At 34.0% G+C, this 17485-nt stretch overlaps 1 protein-coding gene across 1 annotated transcript in view; it reads right to left on the bottom strand.

Annotated features, from left to right (window-relative positions):
* ARFGEF3 (ARFGEF family member 3) overlaps positions 1–17485 on the bottom strand; it is a 95346-nt gene that overhangs the window by 15107 nt on the left and 62754 nt on the right. The window contains exons 18-24 of the mRNA XM_051996739.1: positions 15534–15678; positions 12034–12162; positions 9725–9901; positions 8103–8217; positions 6002–6104; positions 5165–5296; positions 3720–3841 (exon numbers count right to left, since the gene is read on the bottom strand). Of these exons, the coding sequence (XP_051852699.1) occupies positions 3720–3841; positions 5165–5296; positions 6002–6104; positions 8103–8217; positions 9725–9901; positions 12034–12162; positions 15534–15678 (923 nt within the window). The remainder of the gene's footprint in view (positions 1–3719; positions 3842–5164; positions 5297–6001; positions 6105–8102; positions 8218–9724; positions 9902–12033; positions 12163–15533; positions 15679–17485) is intronic.

The following is a 17485-nucleotide window of genomic DNA, read 5'->3' as shown; positions in this document are numbered from 1 at the left end:
GCAGTAATATTCTGAATGAGACAATATGGACAAATATAAATACATATAGCAAAATTGTAAACAGGATAAACATAAATGTATGCAAACTATCTAAATATAAGGCAGATTGGGAGGGATGGACACTAGCAGCTGAGGGGAACCAGGAAAGATTTCATGTAGAAGATGGTGCTTGAGTTGTCATTTTATCTAAAGAGAGAACCTCTATGCAGTGGGAATGAAAAAAGAATGACTTTCAGGCATGCAGAACTTACAGGGCAAAGGCACAGATGTGATAGACATGATAGATGGAATGTCCATCATATTTGAGATCTATTATGGCTGTAAATCTAAAAATTTAAAGCTCTCTGAGAGAAATTTGTATGAAAATAAAATATTCTCTCTAGCTAATGCCTATTAAATATATGTGAAACATTTAAATGCTTCTATTGTGTAGATAAGAATAGATAGAAAAGCTGAAGTACTTATAATATCAGAAGTACTTTGGAAGTGACATGAGTAATGGCTACAGTTATCTGCTAATTTGTTCCAAGGTCAAGGAAAGTCAATAGGGAGGTGTACTCTTTCTCTGTGATTACTCCTGACCTTATCAAGGGCAGAAACAAGAATTCTTTGTGTAGGCTTGGAATAATGATTCTACTGTCATTTGGGGAGCCCTCTAAAATATAATCAGCATATAACTTTTGATAATATTAGCAACTATTGACATTTTTCTAGTCTATATAAGATTTGTAAAGCACTTTACCTATATTACAATTCTTTTTGCAATGGTTACTCAGTTAATATTAGTTAACGATCAGACTTTTTTATTTTGTTTTGTTGAAAACTAAGAAAACCTAAATATTACTTTAAATATTGCTAATGTAAATGAAATGAGTTTTATGTTCAAACTACTGTCCTGTCATTATCATTCGATGGGGAAGACATGTTCCAAGCTACATACAAAGACTTGACTCCTCCCCAAATTCTAGTTATATAAAGACTTAGCCATGCTAATAGCAAACAGAAATTAGAGAGTTTATGCAAATTAGAATATTCAAAGTTAATGAGCACCTCACTGGGAGTGATATCTCAGTTAAAATGTCAGTCCTTGATCTTGGGGAAACTCCTCTAAGTCTCTAGTGAGGCATCTGGAAATTAGAGCATGTCAAATCACTGCTTCCTCTATTTGTCTGCTTCCCAGATTTCTTTCTCTCCCTCCCAGGGAATTCCCTGAAAAGACCCTGGAATTGAATAACCTTTCTTGAATTTTGGTACAAGAAATGCTTTCCTCTCCAAAGTCCTTGTCATCTCCTTCCTTTGCACAGGCAAAGAGCATTGAGTAATTATCTTTCCACCAATGAGGAGTCTTATGCAAATGAATCAGGCTTGAGTTATATGTAAACTCCACTGTTATATACTATATATAGGTACTACACCCCCATAATAATTATAAAAGCTGGCATTTATAAAAGTTTTTAAGGCTTGCAAAGCATCTCACATACATTTTCTTATTTGAATTATAATCCTTAAATGCAAATATTATAGATGATACTTTAAAAATTCTCCACCTTCATTTCCGCCCTCCCTCAAAGTTTGACTGTAAGTTCTTAGAGAATTTTAAGAACTTTCTCTCTGAATCAAGATAATCAAGAGAAAAACCACAGCATTTTTCTCAATCTCATTCTAATTTAATGTCATGATTGATCATTTTTTCCTCCCTTGCTCCCACTGGAATCATCACAAGAGTTGGAACTGCCTTTAGAAGTCAATTAGTTTGAATCTGAAACACTAATCATTGGTAAAAACATCTCTAATACATTCTAGATTCTGCTTGGAGATTTCTAGTAATGTAAACTTGTTACTTCCTGAAGTGGTGTACTCTTTTTTCCATAGTGCTGAATATCAGGGAAGTAATTTTTTTTTTTTTTTAACTTGAGGCAATTGGGATTAAGTGATTTGCCCAGGGTCACACAGTAAGGAAGTGTTAAGTATCTGAGGTCACATTTGAACTCAGGTCTTCCTAACTTCAGGGCTGGTGCTCTATCTACTACATCAACTAGTTGACCCAGAAGTTATTTTTTTTAACATGCAGTGGGCTAAATATCTGTCCTCTCATAAGTCCTTATGTTCTTTGGTCTAAATCTTTTAAAGTATCCCATGAGCCATTGCATATTTTTTCAAGTCCTGCTTACATCTCCCTCTGGAAGCCTTAGCAAACTCAGATAGCAGAAGGAGAAGATGCCAGGCATGATTACTCACATTGATTCTCTATTTGGGTGGGTAATCTGCAGGCACTGACAGTTCTTTGTGATTCAATTGAGGCAAAACATGTGTGTTATGGGAAAAAAGATTATCCAATAAAAAAGAGTAAAAGAGATAGAAAAATGTGCAAAAAATCTTTGTATTCACCTTCAAACATAGAAATAATTTAATATTTTTAGAGCCCAAAGATAGTGTTCATGCTTGGGATGCATTCCATCCTTACCTTATAGAGTCGATCCCTTTCTTCAAGACATTGCTTAAGTGCTATCTTCTTGATCCCTTCAGCTTCAAGTGACCTCCACATCAAACTACAAGTACTTAATTAGTTTGTGTGGGGAGTTAGATTGCAAAGTGGTTGGTTGGTTGGTTGGTTCAGGAAGACCTGAATTCACTTTAGCCTCTGATCTTTACAAGATAAGTAACTTGGACACATCACTTAACCTCTCTCTCTTTGCCTTAATTTCCTAATTCAGGGAAAATCATTTCACCTACTTCCCACAGTTGTCATGAGGCTAAAATGAGATAATATTTTAAAAACAGTTCTATAAACCTTAGAATGCTATGTAAATAATAGCTGCTATTCTCTTTACTTTTTCTTCTTCTTCTTTTTTTCCGGAGGCAATTGGGGTTATGTGATTTGCCCAAGATCATATAGCTAGGAAATGTTAAGTGTCAGACTAGATTTGAAGGTCTCAGAAGGTCCTCCTGACTTCAGGGCTGTGCTCTATCCACTGCGCCACCTTATATTTATTCTTTATATAATTATATCCATGCTTGTTGTCTCCCCATTAGAAAGTAAACTAGTTCAATTATTGGCTCATTGCCGAAATTTAAATGTTTGGAGTTTGATTTTTTAATTGCTTATGTGATATAGCATGTTTCTTATAAGTGAAGGTTGTGGATTCCATCCAGTTATCTGATTTTGTTCATAGCCATGGAAGCTTTAAACCTGACCAACTATCTGACAAAAATTTGCTATTGGTTATCAAGGAGAATACTTGAGAGAATGTAGTGGGACCAAGACAATCAATCCAAAATCCCTACAGGGCAGTTCAAGTGCTCAGGGTTAACATTATTTTCTTCATATGTAAGAGACACAGCTGATAGTTTTCATTAGCTTCTTAGAACTTATGTGATAGCCATGCAGAGAGTAAGACTTTATGAACTTAGAGTCATTTAAAATAAGTTTGTTCCCTACTAGCTACAATAGAAAACCACTGACAGATTTACCAGGTCACAAATGAATAAAAAATAAAAACAGGAAAGTAGAAATATGAAAAATAAAGCTTTCAGTTAAAAGAATAAGTGTTTTAGTGTAGGAAAAAAACAAACCCAACCCATATCTTTGCCAAACTGCACCACAAAACAATTTTCATTCTTTATGACCAAAATGGCATTCAACAAAGATTTCCTGTTTAAGTTACAGCATGAATATGAGATTGGAATAAATTTGTTTTTTCATTTTGTCTTATATTCACCTTTTCTTGGTATGTCCATTTGGCTTTTCATCAGGAGGCAGTTCGATGATCAGCTGACAGGACTGAGCATGATCAAAGTTATTTGGAGTCTTTGGTGAGCACTGAGTATCTAACATGAATACCTGCAAAGAACACAAGCTCAAACAATTCCATTCTTCCATCCCTTAGCAGAGTTCAATACACATCAATAATATTGATGCTGGTTTAAAACAACTAAGAGTTGCTAAAAGAATATCTGCTTTAATAAATGTCTCTTCTACTGTTGATTTCTATCTATTCTCTATCTTCATGCATTAAAACAACCTAATGGGCCCTTGAAAAGGGTTCAGCTGCTTCTAATTCACTCAACAGAAAAGTGAAAAATGTTTTAGGAAGAATCCTTCCCTCTCAGTAACATTTATTGAATGAAAGGCATTGCACTCAACAATGGGAGAAATTACTATAGGAGGAGATATAATTTTATGACATTTCCTTCCCCCTCTCTCCTGTCCTCTCCTCTCCTCTCCTTTTCCTTTCTCTCTCTTTCCTCTCTCTTTCTCTCCCTCTCTCCCCCTCTCTCTATCCCTTCCTCTCTGTCTCTGTCTCTCTCCCACCCCCTTTTATTTCTGCCTTCCTCTTTCAGTCTCCCTTTGGTAGGTTCTACAAAGATACAAACACTTCAGCTAGAGGCCTAGCAATGTCTATCACCTAATTTATCTGGTAAAATATAAACTGTCTTATATTTAGGAGACTGTAGTGGTTGAATATTTTCTACTACTTTTTCTCACTTCTCAGTCATCCCTAAGCCATGTTGTATCCTTCCCCTACTGTCTCTGCTTTTCCACTTCCACCTTATATGCTATCTTTTATCTTATTTCATTAGAACATAAACTCTTTGAGAAACTGGATTGCTTTTATTTTTACTTCCTAAGTTTACCAGGCAGCCTAGCACAGAATCAGCATTTAATAAATAATTTAATTTAATATTTCATAAATTTAATAAATGTTCTTTCTGCCTCTATCTACCCCTACAGACACTTACCTACTCATCAATCACAGATCAACTTGAGTATTTGAGTATAAACTGTATTTTTGATAAAAGAGATTCCTATGGTAAAGGAGCTTCAAATTCTTTCATAAAGTTAACAGATCTATGCTATAAAGATATAAAGAAGAGATCTTATCTGTTGTATCTGATTTTGAAATAAAGCCAAATAGTGGTCTGTTGAGAGCCAGTAACTGAGGCAAGAGGATTCTGGCTAGGATCTTACTAACAGAGGGAAACAAAGAGATGGCCTGATGATTATTGCCAAAAGTTTTCTCAACTTTTTTTCTGGACATTAAACTATTACAGATATGCTATTTGGAGAAGGACTGCCCTGATTTCTCTCAATATTGACCACCTTCAGTGTGTTTGGGTTCACAGATTACCCCTACCTTCTGTGGAAAAAGTCCACAGTACTTACTTGTTGTGCCATGGCTCGGATCCGCCAGTATTCTGCCTCAGCACTAGGGGAAGAAGAAGGGGCTGCCACTCTTACCTGGCAGCCATCACTACTGAAACTTTCATTGCCACTGTGGAAACAGCCCAATAGATCCTACAGAGAAATAACATAGAATGTCACTGGAGCTATCTGCTGATTCTAAGCAGTGTAATCTCATCTGGCAAACCAAGTAATTTTGTTCAGTCATTTTTCAGTAAGATCTAATTCTTTGTGACTTCATTTTGGATTTTTTTTTTTTTTTTGTGGCAAAGATAGGGAACTGATTTGCCATTTTCTTCTCCAGTTCATTCTACAGATGAGAAAACTGAGGCAACTAGGGTTAAGTGACTTATCAAGGGTCACACATCTAGTAAATGAGATTGGATTTAAACTCATAAAGAAAAGTCCTCCTGATTCCCAGACCTCTGTGCCACCTAGTTGCCTTTGAATTAACTTTAGCTAACATAAAAAGGAAAATTTGGTGAAAGTAAGACATCATGCTTCAGACAGAGGGTCGAAGATCTTCTTTATAGGTATGAGATTTCATTATTCATTGACCTAATCTCAAAAACATTACTGATCTCAAGGTCATCACCAGTAGAAAAAGAAATGGTGGTACAGAGGAAAACATGATGGGTTTGGAGTCAGGGAATCCAAGTTCAAATTCTGGCTTTGTCATTTATCTTAGACAAGGCATTTGACCTTGCTAGAATTTAGATTCCTTATCTATAAAATAAAATACTTGGAGATATGACTTCTCAGACCCCTTTTAGCTCTAAATTGATGCTTTCATGACTATCTTTCCCATAATGATTTTACCTTCACTGGTTTTAGTGTGGCAGAGAATGCATCCTGTAATGCACAACATGCAAGCCTCCACATTTCTTCAGTGAAAACCGGCCCTGCAGTTACAAGGACATACCTGCAAATGGAAACAAGGTCAAAAATGTTGTTTCTTTGAGAGGCTCTAATCAACATCTCAATACATTCAAAAACTTTTTCCTTTTTCAAGGTAAAAAGATAACTTTAAGAGGCTTGATATGACAAACCATGGAACTATTTTCTTCTCTGGGAATTCATTTTTTTTTCCTTCCTTCCTTCAAGAATGCAAGTCCTGAAAAAAGTCATCACTTGACTTTAATGTCCTCTTGGACTACAAACTTATTTTTCAGTTTCTTTTCAGTGTCAAACTTATTGAACAAGGGGTTTACAGCTATTGTAATTCCTATTGATCCAATTTCTCTTATCTTCTTTTCTCATTAATTTTCTTATTATCAATTGAAATAATATTTGTAAAGCACTTAGTAAAGTGCCTGATACATTGTTTTTCTCTTCCTCCTTTCTCTTTTCTTAATCTTCTATCAACCTGAGACTTTTAACCAATCAATTCCTTCTTTGAAGACTCTCCTCCCTTAGTTTCCATGATTCTATACTATTCTGGTTTAGGCATTGGTATTCTCTCTCTATATTATCTTTCCTGAATAACATGGCTTCAAGTTTGATTTCTATATTTTCTTCTTTTTTTTTTTTTTTTTGAATCTTGCTCTTTTTCAAGTTCCAGTGGTATATTTTCAATTTTCTGTTAGAAATTGACCTTTGGATATAAACAACAAATCATATTATTATTTTAGAATTGGAAGGGCACTTGAAATGTAAATTAGTCCACTCTATTAATTTTACAGATAAAATGGCTTAGAGGTGAGGCCTAGAGACATGAAGTAGTTTTACTATAATTATACTATTAAGTCACTGGGAGATGAAGGATCAAATCTAGTTCTTTCAACTAATGTACTCCAATATTTTGTTCTTCATCATCTGGACTTTCCCACTATTCCTATCTAAAAATGTGAAACATCGTCCTCCCTCTTCCAAAATTCACAATTTCTGTTTTGATGGCAACTATTCATTTAGACTTGAAGCCTCAGAATCATCTTTGACTTTTTCCTCTCTCTTAATGTCATGGAAGTCCCATTATTTTTGCCCTTAAAATCTTTGACTTGTCATTTCCTTTCCTTATTTTCCCACAATACCCTATCTCATATTCTTATCACCTTATATCTAGCCCACCCTAATAACCTCCTTACTAATCTTTACTTCTAGCCTCTTCTTCTCTCAACTGCCGTCATTGTCAAATTAATCTCCCTATAGTTCACTTTGAAGCATATAAGTCTTATGCTCAAAAATCAGCAATGGCTCACTTTTTCCCATAGGGTTCCTATAGAATCATATCTGAGTTACTTAGGCTTATGATGTAGGATCTCTACTTACCTCTCATCCCAATGCAAATTCTATCTAGCCAAACTAGACTATTAGATATGCCTCATTCTCTCTTGCCCTACCCCCTTCACTTACATACCATTTCTCTTGCCTATAATACTTATCTTCCTCTTTTCAAACTATTATCATCTTACCTATTCTTCAATCTCACCTCCTCTCCCAGTGAAGCTCATCCTGGCTCAACCTAAAGGAATGTATGAATTTCTATCACATTTACTGTTGACATCTCTCATTTGGTACTTATTATTTATAATCTTTTTTCCTAGTTATCTTTCAGGTATTTGAATCTTAGCAATTAGATGGTGGGGAACTTTTCTTTGTATCCCTCACATAATTATCATGGAGACTTGCCAGGTAGGATGAAAACCCATTGTGGGCAAAGAAAATTTTCATTTTTTCTCTGTATGCTCAGCTCCTAATATATTGCCTGACATATCACAGACATTTACAAAATTCTTATTAAATTGAAGAGGCATTTGATATTTACCAGTTAACTAATCATTAGAGATGGGAAAAGTATTAATTTGTAATCATTTCTTTTTCAATCATAACAGTAAAACTGTTATTTCATATTTCTTCAATAATTTTTCCTCCTTTTGTTTTTCACATGGAACATCTAATTTGAGTGGGAAAGTTTTCTTACCGAATACAAGAGCAGCCAACTCTGGAGATAGTTTCTGTCGGCTTAGCCACACATGCTACCAATAACTCGAAAAGATCTTTTAGCATTGTGTTGATCATATTTTCGTACCTAATATCTATGGAACAAAAATACCAGAGTTTTATTCGCTGGCCCTGAAATAGCTTATCACTATAAGGATGTGCATCTAAGAAAAGAAGAAAGATAATACAGCAAACAAAAGAAGTTACAACCTATAAAAGCTAACTTGGAAAATCATCACTTGGCATTTTTAGCCTTTGCTTTATTTGTCCCTTGTAGATATATGTAAAATTGTATCTTTCAAAGTAAGAACATAGCCATCCAATACTGGAAAATGCCAAGTTCTGATACACTGCTAAAATTTCCCCCTAGTAGACTATAAGAACAATAATACATTATATAAAAAATAATATAAATAATACTAAATAAAAATACAAATAAGTAAATAAAACATAAGAACAAGTACTGTATCTTATGTATAAAGGCAGACAAAGATAATTTTTAAAGAACTTATGTGCCATTCCCTAGGCTAAAAAATAGAGATACAAAACCCAATGGTTTTGGTACTACTCTTTTACTTACATTCTAATAAGGGAAGAAAAAACTAAAAGGTAATTTAGTTCTCCAGTTAGTTTTTCTCACAGTGCATAGTTCACACTACATACTCAATATATAATTTTTAATTTCAATGAACTAGATAGGTATTTAATACATTACAATAAATAATATTTAATTTTAATTTGAATAATATATTTAATGCATAGCCCTAGTTTTTAAAGAAATAATTTAATTCTAAGAAAAAAGGATGCAGATTATGCATTTTTATCATTTCTTATATATAAATAACTTAAAGTCTGCTAATTTACTCTTAGTACACTTGTTAGGTTCACTTAATAGACAGAATAGGCAGAATTCCATCCTTTCAATTCTCATAATCTGTACTCCATAAAGTTTCCTAAAACCACCTTATTGTCATCCATATCAAACCAATTTTCATAGGAGTCATTAAGGCCTTCAATTCTTGGGCTTTTATTCTCTCATTAGGAATTAGGCCACTGGGCATAATCATCTGCTCCTATGGACAAGATGACCACCTCTATGTGGCTGATACATAAAAATATGCTACTTTATAAGCCTTTGTCAAGCTAGATATTTCTTCAAAACCAAGTCCTGGCACACATGCACTTGCTTGCTGAAAGTCAACTTCCTCATTCCACTCAGGAGACTGAGGTTTAGGGAAATTATTACATAGGTAGTAAGTATCTGAGGTTTAATCCACTTCTTCCAGGAAGGAATTCCAGTGCTCTACCTTCTAGGCCATGTTATATTTTGGCTAGCTCCCCTACATCATTCTGATCTGGGCATGAAATTCAATGATTTTTTTTTCATTTTTCTAGAATTATACAATTTCACTTAAAATTTCCAGAGATGTACCTTACATAAATTACTTTATTCTCATATATTTGTTTAGAATGCCTAATATGTTACCTTTATACAAAACCCATCTGTGTGATGGTTTAAGAGTGCTTTTATGTAGCAATGTAGCAACGATAATAACATTTGTATTAACATTCAGAACAAAGACACAAATGGAAACTTACTACCTGAGTGTATAAAGCTCTGGATATGTTCCACCACCAGTTCACAGGACAAACCAATGGCATGCTTGAAATTAGCTGAGGCAACATCCCAGTAAGCATGATCTTTATGGCTACGGCGGAGCCACAAGGACATCACAGGAAGGAGGAGATGTACAACTGCATATATTCCAAACCCTGGTCCTGAAAAAGAAATATGAGTGTTCAAATTTCTAGTGTAAACTCTAAGAAAAGGGGGGTCTTTGTCTTCATTTGAAGATGCCTCCTCTGTTATAAATGTGAAAATCAAGTTTTGTAGAAAATTCTATTTTTCCTGAGGTGAATAAAGGAAAAATAGAATTTTAATTTTGTGTTCATTGCCAAGAATTTTGAAAGGACTTGTATGAATGGCTGCAAATTATCTTTTCTGATTAACTTGATCATGTAACAAGTATTTATTAAGCCTCACTTTTTATATTTACATTCTACATATTATATCTTCCAGTAGAATTTTAATTCCTGGAAGGCAAAAAGTTTTTTTTTTGGTTGTTGTTTTTATTTTTTACTTTTTATGCCAAGTGCCTAGCACAATACCTAATAGAAAGGAGGTATTTAATAAATACTTGCTGAAAAGCAGAGTACTATCAATTGGAGTTTAAATAAGTTGTGGATTTAATAAATTATTTTTTGTTTTATGAAAAATATTATATAACAAAGAAACATAAGATGATTTAGAGGAACTGATACAAACTAAACAAGAATAATCCCCAAAGCAATATACATTGTAACTACAAAAAAAGTAAATGGAAAGAATAGCAACAACAAGCAATAAAACTTGAACTCTGTGAAATTATAATGCGCAAACTTGACCCAAAGAAAGAGATGAGAATGTACCTTTTTCATTTCTTTACAAAAATGGGGACTATGGAACATTATAAATATTAGGACTTTATGAATTATTTAGGTTCATTGAATGGTTTTGTCCCCCTTCTTTATTATAAGAGATGGCTCTTGGGAATAGAGGGATAGACTTTAAAATGAGTAATATAAAAACCAAAAAATGTGATTAAAAAAAAAATTGTTGAAGTGAATTGAATTCCTATATATACTTGACACCATTTATTTGGTTTACACAATAAGTTTTTAATATTAAAATGATCTCAGGTGCAAAAAAACCCCACTTAATTAACGAAAATAAGCCAAAAGAAATGCAGATCACTACATAATTCAGTAGAATGTGTCATTGGATAGAAAGTCTCTGTTCTTTACTATGTAAAGTATTAGATCAGCATTTGCCTTCTCAATATAAATTCGATGTGATTTTTTTACTTAAGACTTGCCTCACAACTTTATATTATGGGATATTCTTGAGCTTGTGATGACAATAGAACTTCTGAGAAGTTTACTTAAGTGATTTTTGCTCCTGTTACTTAAAAATGTTATGAGTAACTTGTATTGTTGTGGGAAAGTGAGACTACACTAATCATGTACTATCTTGAATTCTGGAAGCTATTCAATTTAGGACATAGCCACTATGTGTAAGAGGAAGAACCTGTATTCAAGTCTTTTAAAAACTCCCAGGCTAGCACTATATCAAACATAGCATGCTGTCTTTCAAGATCTGTAAGAATAATTAATTAAAATAGAAAGCTAACAGTTGGCAGGCCAGCTAGGTGGTTCAGTGGACAGAGAACTGGGCCAGGAGTCAGGAAAATATTATCCTGAGTTCAAATCCAGCCTCAGCCACTTACTAACAGTGTGACTCCAGGCATGTTGCTAAACCCTGTTTGCCTCAGTTTTCTCATCTATAAAATGAATTAGAGAAGGAAATGACAAACAGTTTCAGTATCTTTGCCCAGAAAACTCCAAGTGGAGTCACAAAGAGTCAGACATGATTGAAATGACTGAACATCAAAAACACATATCTTATTTGAACCTCACAACAAATGTAGCTAGATAGTACAGTAGGTAGAGTTCTAGATCTGGACTGAAAAATGACTCATCAACAATTGGAAGTGAAGGGGGAATTCCTTTTGTATTCAAAAGTTGTCCCCACTTCCTATAGATCAGATTTCCCAGCAGTGGTTTTTTTTGTGGGTATCCCAGTTTCTCATTTTCTCCCTTTCCTGTAACTCAGTGGATATTTCTTGTCACTTGTCCCAGACTTAAAAATTGTGCCACTTTCCATTGATGTCAAAATTCATAGCTATAGTTCTGACTGAATCTCAGTTTAGGAACATTATAGGCAGTTCTGCAAGATCAACATGAATGGGTATATCTTGCTGAGAGTCAATAATATAGAATACACATATAAAGACATAGACATAGATATTTACCAGGTACTTTGGTAACATCTCTCAAGAGTTCAAAGAGTAAATCCAGGGTAGGAGGTTGGTGCTGGCGAGGACAATTGGATACAGCAGCTGTCAGCTGTTCTAAAAGGATAATCCAGACTTCTATAAGACCTGGAAATCCAGAAATATACTAACCATTAAACACAGCAGGAACAAATAAAATTCCATTCAGATCAACAATCATTTATGTTGAATATTTATTAAATATAAATCCTTTATAATCGAGTATTTTAAATATAGATATAGTAGAATATGTAGACCCCAAAAGAGTAAAGGATGTGAACAGTTCAATGTATAATCTTTGATAGCTTTAATCTTTAATAGCTTAAAATATCACCAAGACTTTTTAGAACATCCTCTAGATAAAAAAAAAAAAAAATTAAAAGGAAGTAGAAATTAAAGTAATTAAAATGACCAGTTTTGTCCCAGAGAAGACATAATGGAACACACTTACTTTCTCATTGGAGAAGGAGGAACATTTCAGATACTTCAGACTGGGTCACTATTAGTTGGTTTTGCCTAATATATAAAGAATGCTTCAGTGATTTACATGTGTAGAGAAGAAAGAAACTAGAAATGATTTTGATATAAAAGGTATCAAAAAAAAATTCTAAAAAAAAGGACCTGAATTATTTTCACACTACCATATGAAAAAATAATGATAGAGTAAACAAAAATGCTAATGAAATCTTACACTTCATTAATTTAATGGTCTAGTATTTAGAAACAGAGTGCTAATTGTACTTCTACCTTACTACATCATAGTTTGAAGATTATTGTGTTATTTCTGGGCATTATATTTTAGAAAAGCTGCTGATGAATTATATAATACTACAGGATGTTGACCAGAGTAGGAAAGGGGTGTGAAATCATGCCAATTGAGTATTCATTGAATGAACTGAGATGTTTAGTCTAGAAAAAAAGAAGACATGTGTTCTTATATTAAAGGCAGGGAGAGGGAAAGAAAAACAGTTACATGATAACTTTACTATATATTTAAAAGGAATAGCAAGATGTACATAATAGAGTTTCAGTTTTGTCTACAATCATCTTTTTATTATGCTATGTTTTGGAAATACTTGTTTTATTAAAAAAATTTAAAAGTTGTCATGTGGAAGAGATTATATTTATTTGCCTGTGAAGATCTAGGAGCAAAAGAAGTATAATGGAATAGATTTTTACTTGATATAAGGAAAAATCTAGTAATTATTACAATATTGGTAGAATCTGGAATGAATTCAATTTTGGATACATATGGTTTGAGATACCTACAGAATATTCATTTTAAAAAGTCCTTGTTTAGAAGAGAGACTAGGTCTGGATAGATACAACTGAGAGTCATCTACTTAGAGTTGATCATTGAACCTATGGGAGGTAATAATATCATTAAGAGATGGAATGTAGAGAAAAAAGAGGATCCACGGCATAGTCCTAAGGTGTTTCCATGTTCTATTACTCTGACTCTATAAACAAATGTTAAATTAGAGAGGCATCATAATTTAAAAATTGCATGGGATTTGGAGCAGAATATCTTGGTTCAATACTGGCTTTACCAGTCAGTTGTCATATGTATGGATCTTGGAGAAGTCTGTCACTCATAAAATATGGAATTTCACTGGATGACTTCTAAGGTCCCTTCCAACTTTAAATCTGTGAACCTGTGAATGCTCATAAACTATGTTATAAAAGGAGATTAATGTTCAGGTATGAGTTATATTAGGTGACCTTTGACGTCCCTTTCAATAGTGAGTTCTTATGTTATATGATCACCATTATATTTCTAAAGCTTTTACTTGTAATGTTCTCTCTAAAATGTAATGTTCTCTATTGAATGGTTTTCTTGGGGTCTCTGGAGGCAGCCTTTGTTTCAGTTCAGTAATCACTACAAGTACAGCCAGGTGTTAAAGTCCAAATCCTTTATTATGTCTTTCCAAGTCTTGTCTCCTTTTCTAGGGCCTGGTTAGCTTTCTCAGAGGCCTATCTCTCTCCTTAGTTCAAAGAGCTTGAGCTCCTGTCGCCAGTCCTTTGTGTTCTCTGCCTCTGCTAGCTTCTCTCTGAATCCAATTTGTGCTTCAGCCTACAGCTACCACAAAGGTGGACAATGGAATGAATCTGTTTCAACCTCTGAGAGCTTTCTATGTGCTTTTGTTGTTGTTGTTGTTGTTGTTGTTGTTGTTGTTGTTGTTTTTTTGGCCTTGAAAGCTTCTTCCTTATATACTCTACACTGAGTATAAATCAATCATTATATCACTAGGAAACCATTATTTGTTGTAGGATTTAATCAATGCTAAACTAGATTTAACCATTGTCTCTTCAATTCCATTAAGTACCTTGTTTCAAGTTCTGGCTCATAACAACTTCTTGTAGGATTAAATCAATCATACTGAACCATGCTAAATTAGATAGCTATTGTCTCTATCAATTCCACTAACTTAGTACCTTGTAAGAATCCTTTCAAGTTCAGAGTTCTGGGCCATAACATTTACTAATCCAAGCTCTCATTAAGTCAGAAGGTCTTCTCCCAGTTGGTCTGAATCAATGAGGTTTTGCTACCTATAAAAACTTTACCAAGAACACTACTCCCAACTCCCACATGAAATAGTAGCTAGACTCTATCATACGAGAAATATAGTATCAGATGATGAGAAAACCAACATATATTCAGTGTTCAGAAACTAGACTACCAAAAGGATGTGACTCAGTCTTCATTTCTGAAATAAAATTAGTTCATCTCAGACAGAAGGAGGTAAATCTACCAATAATTAGTTTTAAAAACCTGAGAATTATGCACCTAAGAAAACAGACTACAGAACTGGATTCTAATTCATAGTGGATAACGTGGGATTTAATTTGAAAAAGAGAAAAATAATCCAATTTTAGAGTTTGTAGACTCTGTGAATTTTCTTTCTGTCTGCTTACAGTCTCATTTCTTCAACTTTCTGTCCATATGGACTTGCCAGAAGGAATTCTGAATTGATTATATTTCCTAAGAAGTTTCAAAGTCTTGGTTAGCAGCCAGTTTTGTTTAAGATCTAGCAATACAAATTCATTCCAAATTGTTGAGTTCAAGTGAAAAATCATTACAGTAAATTTAGAGTTACAAACTATAGATGACATGGCAATCTGCCTTAAGATGGGGCTTTTGCAAATGTACTGCACCTAAAGTGAGATGCAGATAATTAGAATCACAAATGGTAGGGAATTTGGAGGATATCAAAGCTGTCCCCCTACTAATCCCTCCTTTTGCTTTGGAGATGATGAAACTGAAACAGAACCAAATTATGTTCTATGCTTAGAAATCTTTTGATCTATTGGACTTTGAGAACTACTGAGGTTTCCATTGAATTTATCAATCTCACAGAATAAAGGAGATCTGTATCTTAAAAGACCATCCTTATAGGTTGCTTAAATCATTGTTCAAGTTGCTGGGAATATACACAAAACAAATAATTTAATTGGTTATATTTTTTCAATTCACTTACCAGTATCATCATCAAAATCAGAAAGTATCGATTCGATCCCATCCTCACTACTAGCTGAGTTCTCTTGAACTCTCCGAGGCAAACTGGCAAGTCTCCCACCAAGAAAAATTGGTTTCAAGGGCATCTTGTAGATTTTGGCAAGCAACTAATGGATCAAAAAACCCACAAAGTAAGGAAAAAATAGATTTATAGGAATCAAATACCCAGAAGCTATTTAATAATAACATATGCCAATGAGGAAATAAGAAAAATCCCTGATTTATCCATGGATTAAGTTGTAAAAGCTGGTTGACTAGCTAGCTAGAACTTGGAATATTTTCCTATTCAAAACATGAAAATTAATCTCTAGGATAGGGCTTTCCTCAAGTGTTTATAATTTTTGTCAAAGTGAGTATTCTCAGTAACATTAAAGGGTGATAAGCTTCTCTGAATTTAGCTAGTCTTTCTTTGTTAGACATACTCTCCATCATTAGACCTGTCTCTGACGTCTTTCCAACTTGGTAGTGCTTTCCAGAACTTTCTTTCTTTTGACATAGCCTTTGTTAGTTGGGTTGTCCCAAGACAGAGAGAGCATAGAACTCATACCAATTTGTATCTGCTGTTCAAAATGCTTCTCAAAATGGGATTCCAGATTTAAGAGAAAAATACCCTGCATTTTGATATACAGACATTTTATTAGAAAATTATGGGAAATGATAGAATAACAAATTTAGATCCAAAAAGATTGTCACTGGATATAAAAACCACACACAATTTTAAGAAAAATCTGCTTTTTTTCTACTTCAGCTCCAACTTTTACTAGATCAGAAGGACTACACTTCTAGTCTAGTTTTTCTGAGATTCTAGTGATTGGTTTGGTTATTAAAGAATCCAGTGCTTATCAATATCAGAAACTTGGGGACTCTTAGTCATACACAGGGTAGAGACTTTCTTATTGTTTCCTAACAATCCTAACAATCTCTATAATGATTTTTATATTGCTGTTCCCCCCCTCATTGGAGCCGTCTGGACAAGAAGGCTGAAATTTGGGCTGAGCCTAAGTAGGACAGGAGAGGTATATATGAAAAGATAAATCATTCCAGGCATGTAGTTCAGCTAAGGAAACACATAAGACTAGAAGATAGAGTGTTGTGTGGCAAGAAGGCCAGTGTACCTAGACTGTAACAGGCACTGAAGTGTAAGAAACTGGAAAAGTAGGAAGGCACCATCTTGTGAAAGACTTGTATGAAACAGAGAGACAGAAAAGTTGAATCGTTTGATCCTAGGTCCTATGTCATCTTTATCTGCATCTATAACTATAGCTCACATATTATATATACACATATGCTTATAAATATACAAAGATTCTTTTGCACTACTTTTTATACATAATTCATTATTAGAAATATGCTGCAACCTATTTTCATATACCAGGCTTTTTTTTTTTTTGTTGTTGTTGTTGTTGTTGAGAAAATTAGGATTAAGTGACTTGCCCAGGGTCACATAGCTAGGAAATGTTAAGTGTCTAAGGCCAGATTTGAACTCAGGTCCTCCTGACTTCAGGGCTGGTGCTCTATCCACTACATTAACTAGCTGCTCCTATCAATATATTTTTAACTAGTCTTTTAAAATACTTTTTAGTACTTTTCTTTTGACTATAAAGTGAGGGTAGGCAGGAGTAGAAGGATATAGCTAGCTTCATCATAACTTTCTACAAAGAACATTTTTATCTGTAAAGAACTACATGTGGTCCATGAACCATGGCTTAATCCTATTGCTATATGACTCAGAGTTTTATTACTATGACCTTGCTTTTAGAGTCCAGAAATTTATGAAGTTATAAATGTAGCCTATTTAAAATTGATCACATTCAAAGGCAGTATACCTTTTGTAGCATCCATTCATCCTCACAACTGTCACCTAATTTCTCCTTAACTGTCTTTCTTTCTTTGAAAATGTCACTGTCTGTAACA

This window comes from Antechinus flavipes, chromosome 4, assembly GCF_016432865.1.
Source record: "Antechinus flavipes isolate AdamAnt ecotype Samford, QLD, Australia chromosome 4, AdamAnt_v2, whole genome shotgun sequence".
Taxonomy (NCBI): Eukaryota; Metazoa; Chordata; class Mammalia; order Dasyuromorphia; family Dasyuridae; genus Antechinus; species Antechinus flavipes.
Note: the sequence above shows the minus strand (reverse complement) of the source record. Positions and strands in the feature narration are given on the sequence as shown.